Below are 20882 nucleotides of genomic sequence, written 5' to 3'. Positions count from 1 at the left end.
TTTGGACAATGGATTCTGGGACATGATAGCCAAAAGCAAGCAAAAAGAGAAAAAAGTTAACCAAACTTTGTCAAAATTAAAAATGTTTGTACCATAAAGGCCATTATCAAGAAAGTAAAAAGAGTTTTCAGGGGCAGTTCTGGGAAAGGGGCGGTCGGCGCCATGTCTGGCTGCGAAAGTAGTAAGAAGCAGCCCCTGAAACAGCCCTAGAAGCAGACCAAGGAGATGGATAAGGAAGATAAGGCTTTCAAGCAGAAACAAAAAGAACAGAAGAAACTTGAGGAACTAAAAGTGAAAGCCAGGCAAAGGTCCCCTGGCCATGGGTGGAATTAAGAAATCTGGCAAAAAATAAGACTGAGGCAATGATGAGCCTTACTTCCCTTCCTTTTTAAAACATCTGGATTCTCTGCTGTAACATCTGTTGCCAACTGTAATTAAAATGAAGTGTTGTCTTGGTGCCTATTGTACATTTAAGAAGAAACTTTTTGAAGAAACAGTGAAGAAGAAGAAACCCTATGATGGTCCATCTCCAGTTCTCACTCAACCATTCCTATCTTGCTGTGCAGTCAAAGTAAATGCAATGCAGAATCCTGTCAGAATCTCCTCTTCATTCTTTGTTATGCCCAGAATTCTGTACCACCTGGAATTAAACCAACTCATTGGGGGGGGGGGGGGGAAGTAAAAAGACAATCTATATAGAATGGGAGAAACTAGAAGTCCTTTATCAGAGAGGGGTTAAATATCTCAGACACGTGCAATCCACCATGGAGCTGACTCCATTCCTAGCGCCCTGCAAGTCAGAGGTGACCTGGCCCATTGGGCTTCCAGGCTGTGTTGTATCTGCTGAAAGTGCCGTGTCACACTAGTCACCTCTGTGAGCAGTCCATCTCTTCAGGGAACTGCTCACCTGTCTCTGACTAGCTTCTCAGGCTCACTGCAACAGCAACAGGGAGAGAAATTCAAGTATGAGTGTACCCTCCAAGTTCAAGTCCATGATGTTCAAGGGTCAACAATGGCACTTGCTCTCCTACTTTACATTCCCAGTAAATCCATGAAGCAGAGCCTGGGAGAAACACTCGCCTGCTCAAATAAGAGAATAAGTGGAGGGCAGGTATCCACTCTCAACACTTGATCATGGCCTTGGTGCAGCAAAAGACATCTTTATTAAGTGGCCATGTTCATGGCAAACTGGGGTTTTAAACGCTACCAGTTTATTTCATCTATTTGGATTCCCAAAGAAACCTAAGGCAACAACAGCAATGCCATATCAGACAGAATTCCCTCTTTGCTGAGATTCCAGAGAACAGCACATAACTTTACAAAATCAATCTTCCCGTTTATAAGCCCACAAAAACACATTCTATTCATTCCCTGGGTTACAGCTGAAATAAAATTAGATGTGTTACTGGAGTTCTAGTCTATTAAAGCAGATGAAGCTAGCTGGTTCATTTCAGGATCACATAACCTATTCTTACGCCCTCAGATATAAATATTGTTAACTGAGACAAATGTAATGTATTTATTTGACTAGGGAAGAGTTTATGGAATATATGCTAAGTCAAATACCAAATTCACTGAGTTGATTTCAACTCAGCAACTCTCCACTGGGTTTCTAAGACTGTAAATATTTATGGGAGGAAACAAACCTGGAGCAACCAGTGACTTTGAACTGTCAACTATTCTGGTCAGCAGCCTGATACATCAGACACTAGCCTACCAAATATTACTTTAATAAACTGTTGCTGTTAGGTGTCTTCAAATCAGCTCTGACTCAGAGTGATGCCAGGCACAAGATGAAATGATGCTGGGTCCTGTGCCCTTCTCACAATCACTGCTGTTTTAGAGTCCATAGTGGCAGCCACTGTGCACTGTGCCAACCCTTCTTGCTGTGTGTCCTCTTCTTCTGGGATGGCCCTTTGCTTTACCAAGCACAATGTCATTCTCCCGGGACTGGTGCCTCCTGAGAGCATGTCCAAGTACATGAGAAGAAGACTCATTCTAACACAGAAAATCTTAGTTCCAAAACTTTAGGTGTCACTAGAAAAAGCCACTTAAAAACTGCCACGCTAATTAATAGAAAAATATGTTTACTAAACCTGCATGTAAAATACTGCAAAATCACTTGTTATCACAAGAAAGCTCTTGACACAGAACAGCGGAGAGACTTCCTGTCTTTAGAGTTTAATTCCCCATGGCCACTAATTCCTATGACAGTCCTACTTGTAGCTCAATTTCCTCAGTATTAAGGCAATGAACTGAACTCATTTCAGAAGACTGTTTTGATTTATCCAGGCAGCTACTGCTGGTTTAAAACATGATGCTGATTAAACTGGGCAGATGCACGACAATGAAAGCAGGGCTTCAAACAACAGTGGCCAGGCCACCACAGCATACAGAGGATCATGGTAACAAGGACGGAGCAGGCGCTTCACCCTCAAGCCCAGGAAGTTAAAAAGATGCAGCCACAAACAAGGTTAACAAATCAGTGGCCATGGTCAAACACACCAGACAAGCTCCTGAAATGTTTTGTGCAAGACACAGTGAGGTCAACCGTGTTCTCCAACTGATTGAGAATTTCAGCATGGTGAACCCATGGAGGAATTTTTAAATTTACACTTATAATATTTTTTGGTTAAGCAGTTTCAGTTTCTTTATTCCCCACCAATGCTGCACAGAATTTATTGGGTAGGTAAAAGAAGCATCTATCAAGCAGTACAATACCTGAGTGAATATCAAAATATAGCCATGGATATGACTGAGGACAAGTAAGAAAGTCATACAACAGAGTAGAGACAAACGCATTGTCATTGAGTCTATTCTGACTCACAACGACCCTGTAAGTTAGAGCAGGGTCTCCAGATGTTTCCAAGGCTGTTACTGTTAGTGAGTCACATGTCAGGCTGCTAACTGGAAGCCTGTGAGTCTACCAAGTGCTCTGAGGGAGGAAGACAGGCCGTCTCCGCCTGCACGTACTCACAGCCTTGGTGATCCGACGGAAGGGCGCTACGGTTCGGCATCCACTCAACAGCCGTGGGTTTGGAGGTTTTGGTTTGGTTTGATGGGATGCTTTTCCAACTTTTACATTATAGAAGATGACCACCTCATCCTTCTATCAAAGAACGGCTTGCCCAAACCCCACCCCCTACCGCCAAATATAAACCACTCTGCAACCCTCATTGCATACTCCTACGATAAAAATAATGCCCTAAAATATAATACTTTTAGACTATTCTCTCCCCCATAGACTTCAATGCCGTAAACATATTTCATCCAGTTTTTCTCAGTCTTACCCCCACCCCAATGCCAGCCTCATTCTACAACAGTGGCACCATATAGCATTTGTCCCTTTGTGACTGAGATACCTCACTCAGCATAATGTCCTCCAGGGTCACCCATTTTGAATAGTATTGCATGAGTTCCTTGTTTTTCAATACAGCATAGTATTCCATTGTGCGAATATACCACAGCTTCTCTACCCATTCGTTTGTTGATGGGCATTTAGGTTGTTTCCAACTCCTTGCTATTGTAAACAAAGCCGCGATAAACATGGGTATACATATATCTACTTGGATGTCATTTATGGTCTCTTTAGGGTATATTCCCAGTAGTGGAATTACTGGGTCAAATGGTATCTTTATTTGCAACTTTTTGAGAAAGTGCCACAATGCTTTCCACAGTGGTTGCACCATTTTACACTCCCACCAACAGTGAATAAGGGTTCCAGTCTCTCCACAACCTCGCCAGCATTTGTTGCTTGCTGTTCTGTTAAATTTTTTCTTTTGCTTTTCAAGGAGAGGAGCAAAGGGGGAGGGGAGGGGGGAGGGGTTTGTGCGGGGAGAAGGGTGCAACAATGAGTGAATGGAATCCCAAAATCTCTGTAGATGTTCATTGAAATGAAAAATAAACAACCTAAATTTAAAAAAAAAAAAGAACGGCTTGGGGGTCGAATCTCTGACCTTTGGGTTAGCAGTCATGCACTTGGTGCCATAAGGACTTCAACAACAGAACTAAACCAAAAATCAAACTCACTACTGTCAAGTCGATTCTCCTGGTGACCCCACATGACAGAGCTGAAGGTGTATATCGTCTTTATGGAACTGAGTCACTGGCCCTTTCACCCATGGAGTGTATTAAAGCTGCCAACCTTCCTGTTAGCAGTTAAGTTCTTAACCACAGCTCCACTAGAGCTCCAACCTGCAACCAAACAGGGACAAGCAAGAGAGCTGGCACTGAGAAGACCTGGCTCCAATCTGAGACTCAGTCACTTTCCTAGTGAGATGATTTTAGAAAAGTAACTTGAATTTTATAAGCTGTACTTTCCTCAGCTGTAAATGAGGTTAATCATAAAAAATTAGTAATAATAATATGAGTACATGATAATAGCATGTACAAGAGAACATAAATAAGCTTACAAATAAGTATTACTACATTATTTTTGTTAGACGCTGTAGAATCAATTCCAACTCACAGCAGCTTGATGTAGAACATTCTTTGACAGGTTTAAATCCATTTTTTTTCTACCATGCCATCTTGTGGAGAGTATTCTTCTTTTTCTTTGACCTTATCTATCAAGGGAGCTCTGGTGGCCTAGTGGGTAATGAGTTGTGCTACCAAGCCAAGGGCAAGTGGTTCAAATCAGCCATCAGCACCAAGAAAGAAAGATGGACAATCTCCTCTCCTGTAATTTACAGCCTCTAAAAACTCTAAAAACTGGAAGTCAGTCACAATTTATCAAGCACAGTGGTATCATCTGTATATCACACGTTGTTGATGGATCTCTCTAATTTTGATTCCACATTCTTCTTCACACTGTCATGTTTCTTGGATTCCTTGATAAGCATAATGACTGAACAGATATGGGTAAAGGTACAACCCTGACCTTGCTTGCAGAAAATGAAGGAAAACTCGAAGCTAGTGTTCAGTACAGATTAGAAAGATAAAGAAAACAAAAGTCCTCACAAGTGGATCAAAAGACAACATCATGATCACAGAGGAAAGACTCAAGTTGTCAATCACTTCATTCTACTTGGATCCACAACTAAGGTTCATGGAAGCAGCAGCCAGGAAATCAAATTACTTATTATTGCATTTGACAAATCTGCTGTCACTTCAAAGGCATGCCTGTCCCAAGCCATGGTATTTTCAATAACTTCATATGCATGTGAAAACTGGACATGAATAAGGAAAACTGAAGAAAAATCAACACATCTGAATTGTAGAGTTGCCAAAGAATACTGAATATAATATGGACTACTGAAAGGACAACAACAACAAAAAATTGTCTTGGAAGAAATGTTGAGGCTCCATCTTGCATACTGTGAGCATGTTATCAGGAAGGGCCAGCTCCTGGGAAAGGACATCATGCTTAGAAAAACAGAAGGTCATTGAAAAAGAGGAAGCCCCCTCAACGAGATGGACTGACATGGGGACAGCAACAGTGGGCTTAGAAGCAAAGAAGAGATAGTGAGGGTGGCGCAGGATCAGGAAGGTTCTGTTCTGTTGAACGTGGGGCACTATGACTGGAGCCAACTCAATCTGACAGTGTGAGCCTTGAACATTAGTAAAATGAATTCTTCAATCACATCTATTTATGAGTCCACTGTAAAGATTTAATTAAGGCTGTATCTCAAGGCCCACCTTGCATCTATTTGTTTATAAAGAGAAAAATCTTCTGGAAAGAGGCTAGATATCCTGCACAGGCTTTTCTCAGAGCAAAGGAATGTGGTCCTCGAGGGGTACCGTCCAAGCTGGCAGTAAGGTTAAAGAGATGCTCGTTCGGTAAAGAAGCTTTTAAAAATCCAACATGGATTCTAGACTTATGAGACTCAAAATGAAGTCAAAGGTCTGCTTTTAGAATGCACTATTTACACACAAACCAAGTGCCTCTAATGTAAGCCTCTCCTGCAGGCTGGAGTACAGTAGAGACTATGAGGCTGTGAAGAACAAGATCAGGTAGGGCTTCACCTGCAAATGAGGTCACTACAGTCAGGGCCAACTTGATGGCACTCAACAATCAACCACCTAGATGTAAATTTCTCAATTACTTTGGGGTTTGTTTGTTTTTTTAAATAAAATTTTTATTTTATGCTGGTTTACTTACAAAGTCTGTATACATTGTTTTTCACACTGGAATTTCCTATTACCTTTACCCACCCCTCCCTCCACTCATCAAACTGTTTGATCCTATGATTAACCATCACCATCACCCCTGCCCACCCTCACCCCCTTGGATCCTCATACATATTCTACAATAACAATCTTATACAGTATTTATCCTATGGAACTGAGTTGGTTCACATTTGGATGGCCATCAAACACATGAAGAAATACTCAAAATCACTGGCAAATCAAAACCACAATGAGATACCATCTCACTCCAATAACAGTGGCAAAGTTTAATAGGACTGCAAGTAATAAATGCTGGAGAGGATGTGGTGAGATAGGAACTCTTACACACCATTGGTCGGATTGTAAAATGGTACAACTACTCTGGAAGGCAGTTTGGCATTTCCTCAGAAAGATGAACATAGACATTCAATATGACTAGCTATTCCACTGCCTGGAATATACCCTGAGAAAATGAGAACTGAGGCACAAATGGGGATTTGTACACCAGTGTTCACAACAGCATTATTCACCATCACAAGAACATGGAAATAGCCCACATGTCGAACCACAATTGAATGGATTGAGAAATTATGATACGTTCACATGATGGAATACTATGCAGCATGCAAAAGCAATGATTTTGTAAATCACTTCCTAACTTGGGAGGGACTAGAGAGCATTATGCTAAGTGAATTTCTCAATTAAAAAAAAACACACACCACTGAAGTATCCTTTTCTATATATACATAAAAATCTCAAGGTGTTGATGAATCAAAGGCTATGATTTCTTTTTTTTAGTGTTTGCTTTCAAGAGTCATTCCTGTAACACTTGAAATATTGTCTTTTCAGGGACAAAAGATTCCTCAACCCACAATACCTGAAAGTGGTGACATGTGAGAGAGCCACTATATAGTTGTACTCCTTTCACAAATATTCAACAGTTTTAAATTCTTTTTAAATTATCTTTTAAATATTACTTTTTCAAAAACAGGGGAAAATTAATAAATATTACTTTATTTAATTTTTTTGGTCAATAAAACATTCTGTTTTATTGGAATTTTTGTCAATATTTAAAACTCAGTAGAATTCACTTGAAAATCTGGAGTTTCTTTTTTTAAAATTGAAATGCAGTAGTAATGAGAACATTAATCAAATCAAATTTTTTGTTGGGGTCATCAAGTTAATGTACAACTATGAACACAGATCACAACAGGTCTGACCCTGTCCTATCCTGTGCCACCCTCATCATTTCTGACATACTTGAGCCCACTGCATCAATTCATCTGGTGAAGGGTCGTCTTCTCTTTCTCTGACACTCCACCTTTCCAAGGAATAGCCTCTACTAGCAAAATGCATAAAGTGTGTGAGATAGAGCTTTGTCATCTTATCTCTAAGGAGCACTCTGACAGCATTTTATCTATGGCATAGCTGTTCTTTTAGCAGTCCATGAGATGCTCAGTGCTCTTCTCTAACACCACAGCTCAAAGGCATCAATTCTTCTTTCATCCTTATCCATTGTCCAGCTCTCAGATACATAGTGAGTTAATGAAAAGACCATGGCTTGGCTCAGATTCACCTTAATCTTCAAACTGACATCATTGTTTCTGAGTAATTTGGAGAGGTCCCTGACAGCAGACTTGCCAATACATTATATTTCCTTATTTCCTGACTGATGGTTTCAAGGGTGTTGATTGTAGATCCAAGTAAAATAGTTGACAATTTCAATCATTTCTCCATCTATCATGTTGCAGATAAGCTCATGTTTTTATAAGGCAGCAAAACCTAGAAGGGTTTAAGAACTTCCTTCCCTCTGTAACTTGATTTGTGCCACTGTTAGAACCTCTACTTGGAATATTAGTGCTTTTAATTTTTGACTCATGTACTTTTAACTTGTTAGCTAAATTTGTGTCTTCTAGGCTGCAACAGTTTCATGATGCATCTTCAAAGATATGAACATGTATGGCTAAGCACAACTGATAACAGTGCAGCTAAATTCCAAAATCAATCTATCCCCACAATAGTCTACATGTTTCCTATTGCCAAAGGGGCCCTTTAGGGTTGTGAGAGAAGATCCTCACCCTGAAACCTACAGCGTTCTTTTTCAGCAGGAAGTAGCTAAGAGAATACGCTGTCTCCTTTTCCTTATGAATCAGGATGAAATCTCTCTCAGGGAGGAGTGATAGGGAATGGCAAAGGACACACTGACAAAGGAGATTAATCAGAACTGGTTTTAACGAGCACTGTCGCAATGGGACAATTAAAACAAACTTTCAAGGAATACTCAACCTGAATCCTTCTGATCATATGGAGATTTTTGAAAGTATTTCTTTATTAGGTTTAGTTTGTTTTATTTGTTTGTTTGTGTATAAAGGATGCTCACGTAGATGATAACATAATTTGATAAAAACAAAAGGGAGGAAATATGGGAAGCCAATACTAAATATTTGTAATAAACTGAATTCTATTTAAATTACAAACAAACAAACAAACAAAAACCTAGAAGGGGAAGGGCTCTTTGTTCCCTTGGTCCCAAACCACAAGGAGGTCAGGTGACAGAACCATCCTTGATTCTTAAGGAGTACCCTATCTATCTCTTCTCCCCCTTCTAACCATCCTTTCTTCACCTTTGCCCTTTGTTAATGCATGCTTTATTTTTACTAAATAACAAAGTGCAGAAAATCTCTTAGCCCTAACAAAATCTTCTTCTGCCTTAATTTTCATTTTTGCTTGTCATGTCAGCCTTTCCTAAATGACAGTCACTTGGGCCCCACCTATTCATAGGATCTAGCTAGTCTCCTTGCAAGCTGTGAAGAGGTTCTGAGAATTGCAATCTTTAGCACATCTTACCTTTGACACAGGAATTAACTATTTTGATGTCTTCCCGCCTTAGAAATCCGGCAATTTACTACAGAGGTCTGTTTTTAGCCATCTAGGACAGGTCATGAGAAAACCCCAACTTCTACTCTTATACAGTTGAATGCCTTTGCTTATGCAATAAAGGGATCTCTGGTGGTCTAATGGTAAGAATCTTCACTGCAGTCCCAAAAGCATGCGGTTCAAACCCACTGTCTACTCCTCAAGAGAAGGATGGGCAATCTCCCCTGTGATTACTGCCTCTGAAAACCCATTGGAGGGTCAGCTATGGGTCGGTTCCAACTCAATGGTACACAACAACAATAACACATAAATGACTCTGTAACCAAATCAGTATAAAATAAAACCAAAAAAATAAAAGCCACACCAAATCCAGGTGAATGTCTAACATTTTCTGCTTTGATCCAAAATCTAGCTGACCACAGCAATGATATTACTTGTTCTCCGCCTTCTTAGGAATATAGTTTGAGTTTATGGTCATTTCCTGTAGCCAGATATATTACTCTAGTTGGTTTTTAAAATTAACTTCAGGAAGAGTTTACTTGTATATAATATTAAAACACTTTCGTATATTGAAAATTATTTTAACTTTTAACTATTTGTAAAATTAACTGAGGAGCCTTGACGGTTTAGTGGTTAAGTTCTCGGAAGCTGAGTGAAGCGTCAGTGGTTCAAACCAACCAGCTGCTCTGCAGGAGAAAGACGGGGCCATCTGCTTACACAAAGGGCACAGCCTTGGAAACCCTGTGGGCGGTTCTGCTCTGTCCTACAGGGTCGCTGTGAACTGGAACTGACTCACTAATAATGGGGTAGTGTTTTCCTAATGGGAACCACAAAACTCTCTGTAATCCAGTGGAAAAAATCTTGAAGGAATAAATTAACCATCTTTCAACTCCTTAATTTTTTATTCTCTTTCAAAAATAAAACTTCAAGAGAACAACCAGTTAAATAAGATGATCACAGCTGCTGACTAAAGGGAGACCAATTTGCTCTGGTGCAACACTGGCCACAATCTCACTCCACAGGAATGTGGAGGGAACCAGGAAGCCCGCAGCCCAATCCCAGGGGCTTCCCTCAAGTTCAGCCTCTCTGTAGGATCTCAGTTTCCCTACTAGTGGGTTAACAGTGTTCTTCCTTCTTCTGTCTTGCCAAGCCCACTGGAAGGCAATGAAGGTGTGTGGTTTAGGGGCTGTTTTTATTTAAATGAAGGAAACTGTGATCCTTGTGTGATCATTGAGAGCTCCTGATTTTGTGAGGAGACTAGTATATGAAGCATGGTTGGTAAACCAATGGGCAACTGGGAAAGGTTGCAGAGGAGAAAAACAGCTGAGCTGAGATGCCATAATGGATGTGAGCTGTCTGGTTAGAGACAGAGTTAGTGGTGCCCCTGGGTAAAGAGCAGATGAGCACAGACAGGAAGATGGGTAGTGAGAAAGGAGAGGTTCAAGATTATGACAAACAAGCTGGGCAGCTGACAAATCTGGTGGGAGGGAAGCCTAGCCCAGGCACACTAAGGAATCCACACTCACCTTTACACAACCGGGGAGCCAATTCATTTACATCATAGTCTCCCTCCAACATTGGAGTCAAGCTGCACACACAACCTCACCTCATAGTCATGCCACTCATAGCTGGCTCTCCAGTGGAGTTTCACAGGCGAGGAGATTGTGCATCTCTCTCCCATGGATCAGCTGGTAGATTCAAGTCACTTCCTTTTGAGTTGGCTGCACAACTCCTTACCCACTAGGCCAGCAGAGCCTCCTGGCAGGCCATCCCGATGGATCCAGTTTCTCTTCCTTTTCATCTAGTCCTGTCATGCCCCATGGGGTATACTGGTCCACCTATATGTGCTGCTTCTGGGGGGCTAGTGGGAAGCTGTTATCCCACTTACAGTGTGTACTGCCATCTGGTGGAGGGGCTGTATAACTGTGTGAACATGTAGAAACACACCTCATATTCCAGCAATTTCAGTACAAGAGACTCTTCAGGACATATGAGTTCCCCTAACTGTATTAACTGAGCTCCGGTTGTTTAGTGGTAAAAAGCTGTTCTACCAACCCAAAGGTGTTCAAACCCAACAGCTGCTCCATGCAAGAAAGACGGGCAATCTCTGCCCATTAATGGAATGCTCCTGAAAGCCCATAGCAATGTCAGCTATGGGTCCATTCCACTATCACAATATATAATAACATAGCAACTGCATCAAAATTACCTTAAAAAACTGTTTTCATTTCTATTCAAAAAAGCCTTCCATTATCAAGAACACATCATTTCAACCAAAAAACACTCAAAGCAAAAAAATAATCAGGTCTTCAAAGGCCTCCAAGGTAGGGGCAGAAATTTTGCTCTGACATCCCCGAGATTAGCTTGCATGGCTCCCAGGATGTGCATCAACAACCAGCTAGTGAGTCTGGGCTTTGGTGGTATTATTATTAATTTATTATTATTGTTGTTGTTGTTGTTACTGAAGAGGCAAAAACAAGCAAGCTGACACTGATACAAATAAGGACTTGAATAAATAAATAAATGAGAGCAAAAAGGAAAAAAAAATCAGGTCTTTTAAAACAAAATTGTCCAGGTTTTTACAGCACCATTATAAAACCTAGAAAAAAGTTATCTTAATAAATAATTTTGAGGATTAGTCAAAGACTTGTTATGAGAGTAGTAAGGTATTCTAAAAGCAGTGTATACAAAAGGCTTCTGATTTTCATGAAAGATACTGAATGGGATCCTGTACCCTGTGATTCTGACTCACAACAACGATGCAGGACAGATCACCATCTCAGAGTTTTCCAAGCTACTGTTTTTGTGGAAGCAGACCACCAAACTTGCTTCTGCAAAGCGCATGGTGAATCTGAAGCACCAGCCTGTCAGTTAACAACCAAGTACTTAACCATTGAGTCACCAGGGCTCCTTCTTCTGCAAAGCTATGTTAGTTGTTAGGTACCATCAAGACGGAACCAACACATTGTGGACCCTCCAGTGGGTCTCCAGAGGCAGTGGATTCCACAGGAGGAGAATGCTCACCTTTCTTCAAGGAGCAGCTGGTGGATTTGAACTGCATGCATTCAGGCTGGCAGCATAGCTCTTTACCACAAGACTGCCAGAGCTTTATAAACCTATAAGTGTGAAAATTATAAAGCCAAAAACTTAAACCTACTGCTACTGAGTCAAATATAACTCGTGGCTACCCTCTATCAGGTTTCCAGGGCTGTAAATCTCAACAGGAGAAGATGGCCCAACATTCTCCCTCAGAACAACCAGTGGACTTGTATCAATAAACTGTTGATTAGCAGTCATGCACATTAAGCACTTTACCAGCAATTCTCCCTGAAAATTAGAACCAGACACTATCTTTTATGTAGGGAGCTCTGGTGTCATAGTTCATAGGGAGTTGCACAGCTGACCTCTCTAGTGGTTTGAATTATCCCCCACCCCCCAGAGAAAGATGGACAACCTCTCATGTGATCAATGCCTTACAGCCTTGGAAACCAAGGGGGAGCAGCTGTGGGTCCATTCCAACTGCACACCAGGTACATACAGTAAGGATATTTTATATCCCCTCAAAATAAAGTTTTTCTTCCTGGCTCCAATAAAGCCTGGCTCTGAGCTCCCAGGAGCTGTCAATGGATCTGAAGCAGAGTCTCCCCCACTCACCTGTGCTCAGCTGGAACAGGCGGAGGCCACACTGCTGGGTCCCGGAAGGGCTCGTCTTGATAGGACACAGGAAATTCGGGGGGCTTGTCGATTTTAAAACTTTCTAAAGTGCTGACAATGCTTTTAACTTGTTCATATTCTTCCAGTAACTCCTGCTGAACCTTTAAAGCCACAGCCTTTATGTTAGAAACAGTACAAAACTTATCTAAATTGTATATCATAAACTGCTCTCTAAAGTGGAAATGTTCTTGATGTGGTTCAAAACATTCAAAATGAGTCATTCCAAGAGTCAAAACCTTTCAACTATTTACAATATAACTGATAGCAATGTGAGGATTGATTGGGGGAGAAAGGTATCATTTTCTATCTTTTCAGATGAAAAACAGTCATACCTTTTCATAATAAAACTATTATTACCAAAGAACATGTCACCATTAATGTGCTTGATTTAAATCAAGCAACTGAAAAATAAAACAAGCAATTAAGTCAGTAACCAGGTAACAAATTTCCAAAAATTCTATTGCCTCAAGTCCTTTTAATACATTATAAATAGTAAAAATAATAAATAAAATTTTTTAAAAACCCATTGCCATAAATCTATTCCAACTCACAGTAACCCTCCACTGAGTTTCTAAAGCTGTTAATCTTAATAGGAAAGCATGGTCATTTTACGTCCACAAATCTACTAGTGGATTTGAACCACCAAACTAAGTTTAGTCAATAGCCCAAATGTTATAGACTCAAAAAAATCATCAGTCAAAAAATTCTCACCAGCTTTCCCCTTTACCGGTATGACAGAATGGTAAACACGCGCCATGAGCCTGGAGAGCTGGCGGCAGTCTAGTACCATGGGTCACACCGATTTACATTTCTGTTCTCCTCCACTCAGTGGTTTCTCCCAGTTCTGGGTGAAGTTTAAATGTAATTGAGTGTGAAGTTCTTGTGTTTTCAGACTTTGGACCCAAACATGTTTTCAAAGGGAAGCCAACAACAGGTTGAAAATTACATTCATAACTTCATGGTAACAATTCTATTTTTTAAAAAGTAAGTAAATAAACAAATAATAAGCACATCTAAATATGAATCAAAGCATAAAAATCTTGTCTTTAATCACATTCTGGAAAGAAATATATAAAAATGTTATAAGCGTGGAAGATAATAAATACACTACGTGGTGGTGTAAACCATTACATGTGGAGCTGCTAACAAAAAGATCAGCAGTTAGAATCTATAAGCTGCTCTTCAGCAGAAGATGGGCAGTCTCCTCCCATAAAGATTTACAGCCTGGTCGACCAGTTCTTGGAGAAGGACTGCCCATCACACTTGGAAGAGTGAAGGGTTAGCACAGGAGAGGAAGACCCTGTATGAGAAGGATTGACACAGTGACTGTGGCCAATAGGGTCAGATGTGTCAGAGATGGTGAGGCTGGCGCAGGACGCTGTTCACTGAGTCGCTACGAATCACAATCAACTCAACGGCACATAACAACAAAACCAGACAATGCTAGGTTTCCATGAGTCAGAATCAACTCTACAGTAGTGAGATTTATTATTCTGGTGGCCTGGTGGTAAGGAGTTACACTGTCGACCCAAAGGCAAGCAGTTCAAATCTACCAGCTGCTTCTTGGGACAAAGATAATGCAATCTCCTCCATGCAATTAGCTGCCTATGAAAACCCACTGAAGGGTCAGCCATGAATCAGTTCCAACTCGATGGCACACAACAACAATAATTATTGTAAATAATAGTGTATTTATTAAGAATAATGTGTCCAGGTAAAATTCAATTCTTAATATATGCAATTATAGACTACAGTGTAACAAGAGAAATGAAATTTCAGAACTTAACGAAAATCAACATTGAAGAATTATCTAAATAGAAAGTTCCACTATCTAATACATATAATTAAGAACATGTCAAAAATATTTCTATGATCCACCAGCCACTCCTGCCTGTGACAGTACAAAGGACTGGAGAGAGAAACAACTACAAATGTTGGCTCGAGTTAGAACAAGTACGTTGTCTCACTTAATACAATTTGGAAACACTTAAGTTAGAAAACAAGTCAGATTTACCCTCCAAACTCGGAAAAACATCAACTTTGGCCGTGTGGAAAAATCAGAGGAAAAGCCTAAGAGACATTAGTACGTAAAACAGAAACTTCAAAGGCATGCTTGACTTTGTACTTTTAATTTTTAAAAGATTTTAAGGACAAATGGGGAAATGGCCATTCGAGCTTTTATTAGCTGCCCTGTTGTGAAAGCCAGCTGCAGAGCCCAGAGACAGAACAAGCAGAGGAGTGCTTTTTATTAAATCAGGGCCCTTTTGTCTGCGGAGGGAGGCTGTCAAAGGGTGAGGCAAGTTCCTTACGGGAACAGCTTTCTGAAATGGGTCACAACTACACGGAGACATGGAGGGGGAGGGAGGAGGAGAAATTAGGGAAATCCAAACAGAATTACAAATAGACTTCACCATAACTGAGCATCTTGAATCTGTCTCATGATATGTATGCTCAGACCTACTAAATGCAATCACGGAGTCATGAGAAAATTGTTCTGACACAGTGCAAGGAGTCGGTTCCACCACTGGGTTTCTGAGGTGGTAAATCTTAATCTTTCCCCCACTGAACAGGTGATAAGATTCAAACCACCAACTTTTGGTTAGTTGTCCAGTACATTACACATTTCTACTAAACAGAAGTTCTGTTTTTGGGTAAGCAAACTCTCACACTACTCTCTCCCGCTCTGGCCTGTTGGGTGGAAGCCGCTCTGTCATCTCTTACCTGATGCCACTTGCCTTTGAGGGCGGGGTCCCTGACCGCCTGGCAGTGCCGCTGGATCTGCTGGATGACCCCCTGGTAGTACACCATGGACGAGTCGTAGTTCCCCAGGAGGGCATACTCGCGCCCTTTCTTGGCGTTGTCGCAGATCTCGGCCAAGTTCATTTTCGCTCAGAGACCTGTACAGGAAACATGATGATTTATTTAAAAAAAAAAAGTTTTAAAATATTTTCTTAAAACAGTAGCTTGAAAACACCTTGGTCAGCAAAATGGTTATCTGAAGACATCTTAGGATACTGAACAAGGAACAAAGGAGAAGAGCCCCAGAGAAGACAAGAAGGAGCAACGTCACACCACTCTGCTGATCTGTGTTAAATGAAACTGATGCCTTCAACTCCTGACTTATTGTCAGAGCAATACCTACTGCCATCAAGTTGATGCTGCCCCCTAACAGCCCTCCACTGGGTTTCTGGGGTTATGAATTTTTACAGGAGCAAACTGTCCATCTTTCTCCAAAGAGCAGCTGTTGGGTTCCAATCAGCAACTTTTCCATTAGCAGCTGGACACATGAAGCAGTTAAGCCACTAGAGCTCCTCGTGCCATTAAGTCTCTCTGAGACTCACAGTGCCGAGACACAACAGCTCTGAAGCAGGGTCTGCCTCTATCTTGAGCCAGCCTGTCTCTGACATATCTACTGCCATTACCCTGTCACTGTGTCTATCCATCTCATCCAAGGTCTCCCTCACCTGCACTGACCACCATTCCAAGGACCTGTCCCTCCTGGCCACATGCTCAAACTATGTGAGAGAGAGCTTCAAAATCCTTGCCTCCAAGAAGCAACTTTGTTTCACCTACAACAAAAACAGTGAGTTCCTTGGTAGTAACCCTAAAATTCAGAATAAAAATGCTCCACAGACTCTATAAGGCTACTATCTTCACAGACTGGAGTCTGGGTGGCATAATACAAAAGGTCAGTGGTTCAAGTATGCCAGCAGCTTCACGGGAAAAGATGGCCGCTGTTCTTTATGATTTACAGCCATGGAAATCTGATGGAAGTGTCACCATGCATGAATGGAAACCTATTCTACATCAGTGGTAATCTTTACTGCCACATCTTCGTTCCAAGGAGTGACTAGAAGGTTCAAACACTCATCTCTTGGTTCAAAGACTAGCACTTTAATCACTGTGCTCCCAAGGCTCTTGGTACACACATACATATATACTGGACACTAGCTTCCCTTAATCATTTATCATCACTTAAGCTCCAATAATAAAGACAACCCAGCTTTATAGTTTACTCATTTTTAAAAATAGCAATTTAAGAATGAATATGTGAGCATCTCATTGTCTTTTTTTTTACTGAGCTCAATTAAAATTGCAGAAATTAGTTCACACTAGAATGTTCTGGTCTCTAAGACGAAAAGTTAATACTTAAGGAGTACATTTTGAATGAACAAGGAGCTCCATTGGTATACTGAGTTATGTATTGGGCTGAGAACTAAAAAGTTCAAATCCCCCAGCTGCTCCCTAGAATGATGAGTAATTTCTTCCCATAAAGATTTATTTATAGTCTTAGAGCCTGAGAGTCACCGCAAGTCATAACTGACTCAGGACACTGTCTTGGGCTTGGATTTTTTCAGAAAATCCTGCCAGTCAGTAAAAGCTTTGTAAATTAAACCACATAAGCCCTTTTTGTCCCTCCACCTGCAATCTTTAGGCTTTATCATGCTCTCCAGCTCTTTGGCTGTGCAAGCCACCACCATCACTCCTCTCCTCCTCTCCATCTATAAGATGCTAACTAAGATGAACTCTCTCAGAAACCTTCTCCCTTTCCACCAATGCTCTCCAGCCACTAATGCTAGCCTTCTTCCAGGGCAGTTAGAGGTCTTCTGGAAGGGCAGAAAGCTCCTCTGCATAGTTCCCTCCTTCTTTAAGAGTGTCTAAGAGGAAGGGCAGAGATGCAGTCGGTTAAGAACGTAAACTTCTGTCCCTGGAACACGGAACCACCGTTAGTAATAATCCTAAGCAACAGCACAATAGATGGAGAGAATGAAGTCGGCAAGGGTTCATTTCATTTGGATGCACTATCAATCAATGACCATGGAAGTAGCTGTCAAGGATCAAATAATGTATTGCACTGGTGAATCTGCTGTATAGAGATCTCTTGAAAGGGCCCAAAAGCAAACAAGTCACTTTTAGGACGAAATGTGACCAACCCAAGCCATATTATTTTCAATCCCCTCACAAGCATGACTGAAAATAAGAAGCCCAAAGAAGAAATGATGCCTTTAAATTATAGTTTCGGAAACAAATTCTGAATAGATCATGGATTGCCAGAGAACCAACAAATTTGTCTGAAAAGAAGTACCATGAGAACATTCCTTAGATGTAAGGATGTGCAAGGCTTCATCCCATGTATTCTGGGCATGTCCTTAAGAGTGGTCTATTTCTGGAGAAGGGCATCCTGCTTCCTAAAGCAGAGGTGACTCACGAAGAAGTTGTATTACACTGAAGCTACAGCGATGGGTCCAAGCAGTTGATGGTAAGGACAGTAAAGGGCTGGGCAGGGTCTTTTGTTGGAACCAACTCCATGGCACCTACCAACAACTTATACACTGAGATTTTATTTTTTTTAAGAAAGACAGCATTATGATGGGCATGGTTTAATGGTGAATGATTTCATAACACAATGAATTTGAATGATTGTATGAAATACAATGTGAAGAAAGGATAGCATGAAACACAATGTATATGAGCTTTGTACATAAACTAATGTAAAATTTAAAAAATATTAAGATATTAAGTCAGCGGGTGTGCGGGTGCACATGGTGCGTGCACGTCGCGTTTCTGGACCCTGTTTGCGCGATCTCCTGCGCAAATGGGCTTCGTGGCTTAGGGGCTTTTTTCCTCCCTCCCGGTGTCCTGCCATCCGTGATCGCGCCGAGGCCCAAGGGGTCGCTGCCGAGGTTTCCACCAAGCCACAACAAGAGTATGGCAACCAGCCCCTCCAGCGGTTCGCTTGTGGCCACCCACAACTACTACTGGCGTCGTCTGGGATCCACTTCCAGTAACAGCTTCTGTGGAAGCACTGAGTACCTGGGGAAAGCCATTCCCCACTACCCAGGGCTCCCCAAGGCTGACCCGGGCCACTGGTGGGCCAGCTTATTTTTCGGGAAGACCAGTGTCCCATTCATGGCCACTGTGTTGGAGTCCCCAGAGCGCTTGCGAGCCCAGGCCTCTGGCAGTGTGGTCGCCTGTGACCTGGCCCAGGGCAGCACAAGGAAGCAGCCTGGCAGCACCCAGGCGACGCTGGCCCCAGGCTCCTCTTGAAAGGGCACCGACACCACCACCACCCACCACCACCACCAACCCCTTCCTGAGGGGCTTCTGTCAGCACCTCCCTGCCCCACCCCATAGACTAGGCAGGTGCACCAAGTGCAAAAGTGGGTGGTTCTTTCTATTTCAAAAAAGCAAAAGACCAAAAAGTTGAGAGAACCACATTCTTTACTGCCTAATCACACATGAGCTTTTTGAATATCCATAGCTGTTTTATCCACCCCAAGTGGAAATAAACTTGAAGCCACCAAAAAAATAATATTAAGATATAATGAGTTTTAGTAATAAATAAAACTATTATAACAATAATTCAGTACTCTTTTTTGTAATACAAGTCTATATAAGAAGAACGGAATTCTTTTTTAAGAGATAACATTTGACTTAATTGGGGTTCAAATTAGCCTTCCCTGGCATCAAAATCAACTGCATACTGTTCACCTTTTGATGCATATCTATGAGATTTTACATATTTCATCTGTAAAAGTCACTTTCAACAGAAAAACCAAATAGCAAACTTACTGCTGTCAACCCTCCACTGGCTTTCGAACACTATAAATCTTAACAGGAGGAAAGTAACCATCATTCTCCCAAAGGGTAGCTGGCGGATTTGAACTACTGACCTTTAATTTAACAGCCCAACAGTTTAATTCACTATACCACCAATGTGCCTTTTCACCAGAGCTCATCGCCATAGAGTCGGAACCAACTCATAGCTGATCCTCCAGCGGGTTTTCAGAGACTGTAAATCATACAAGTGGAAATTGCCCATCTTTCTCCCTCAGAGCAGCTGGTTGATTTGAACTGCCTGCCTTTGGGTTGGCAGACCAAATCCCAACCCACTAGGCCACCAGCATCCTTTTCACCAGACAGGTTCTGCTTAATACTGCTATAAATCCACAAGTATATCATTTCAATTTAGCACGTTCACTGCTTGATAGGCTTTTAAGGAATCTACTCTTCTGATCTTTGCCTTGTACCATGTCATTACATGGGAGATTAATCACTTCCAGTTGAAAGTCAGTCCTTCAACTGAACACTTAAGTGGACTCTATAACATGGAAATTGCCTTAGCAGTTGCATCAAAGTCTGAAAAACGCCATTAAAACTGTTGTTTGCACTCTGAAAATAGTCTACCGCAAACCTGATGGGGATGGAGATTTCATTTCAGGTTTTGAACTTCTGACAACAAAAAAGCTGGTTAACTCAGCCTGACATTACCTGTGATTCAAATATTACCAGTTGTCATCCAAATGGCATCACTGCTGTATTAGTTTTACATAGAAGTATTGTTTGGACTTGTAATTGTAGGTGAAATTCATTAACAAACATCAACAAGTCTACAGCAAATGCTAATTTCCAAAGCTTTTAGACATTAAATCACAGTATTTGAAAGCACTACTTGCCCAAGTGGAAATATTTCCATCTTAGCCCTGAACATTAAAAAAAAAAAATCTAAAAATGCTACAGAACTGCTTTGTGGTAGGACAAGTAAGGACAGTTGGCTTCTATTTCTGACAAACACTGGTAGCACTGACAAGGGTTCAGTTCACAGAATGAAGGAAATTGCTGTAGACGAAGCCTATATATCACATGACAGACATTCTCTCAAGTGCCTGCTGACGAATAAAACACTGTACATCTTCCCAAGCTGTGTAAATTTGTCAGCCAAGCTTTCGTTCCACTCAAATTTTTACCACCATCAGTTATAGCATACCTTAGCAGGTTCCACTTCAGGTTTACTGAGTTACAGCTTTCTCACACCCATATGCCCTGGTGGTATAGTGCATAACATACTGGGCTGCGAACCAAAGGCTATCAGCTGGAGTCCACCAGCTGCTTTGAGGGAGAAAGGTAAGGGTGTCTGCTCTCATCAATACTGACAGCCTCAGAAACCCACTGGAGGGCTGCTAAGAGTCAGAAGTGACTCAGTGGCAGCAGGTTCAGTTTAGGGGGTAATCCTTCAGTGACTTCAACTCTGCAGATTCCTTAACCCTGCACCACTAAGTCTCCTGAAGGCTGGTATCAAGTGCCGCTCAGCAGGCACCAGTCCCGTGACGTCTTCACAGTCTCTGCTGTGCTGCAATCCACTGCTATAGTCATTGTGTCCATCCGTCCGTCCCGCTGAGGGG

The 20882-nt window shown here is 41.5% G+C and overlaps 1 protein-coding gene and 1 pseudogene across 1 annotated transcript in view; one reads left to right on the top strand and one right to left on the bottom strand.

Moving 5' to 3' along the window:
• The window catches only part of KATNAL1 (katanin p60 subunit A-like 1), a 74239-nt gene extending 58657 nt beyond the window's left edge, over nt 1–15582 (bottom strand). The window contains exons 1-2 of the mRNA XM_006894069.1: nt 15421–15582; nt 12640–12800 (exon numbers count right to left, since the gene is read on the bottom strand). Coding sequence (XP_006894131.1) covers nt 12640–12800; nt 15421–15582 — 323 coding nt within the window. The remainder of the gene's footprint in view (nt 1–12639; nt 12801–15420) is intronic.
• A 2826-nt stretch (nt 15583–18408) lies between these two features.
• On the top strand, nt 18409–18747 carry LOC102851030 (annotated as a pseudogene).
• Nucleotides 18748–20882: the final 2135 nt, after the last annotated feature.

The sequence above is a fragment of the Elephantulus edwardii genome, unplaced genomic scaffold, assembly GCF_000299155.1.
Source record: "Elephantulus edwardii isolate Elephantulus edwardi_28Jun2011 unplaced genomic scaffold, EleEdw1.0 scaffold00134, whole genome shotgun sequence".
NCBI lineage: Eukaryota > Metazoa > Chordata > Mammalia > Macroscelidea > Macroscelididae > Elephantulus > Elephantulus edwardii.
Note: the sequence above shows the minus strand (reverse complement) of the source record. Positions and strands in the feature narration are given on the sequence as shown.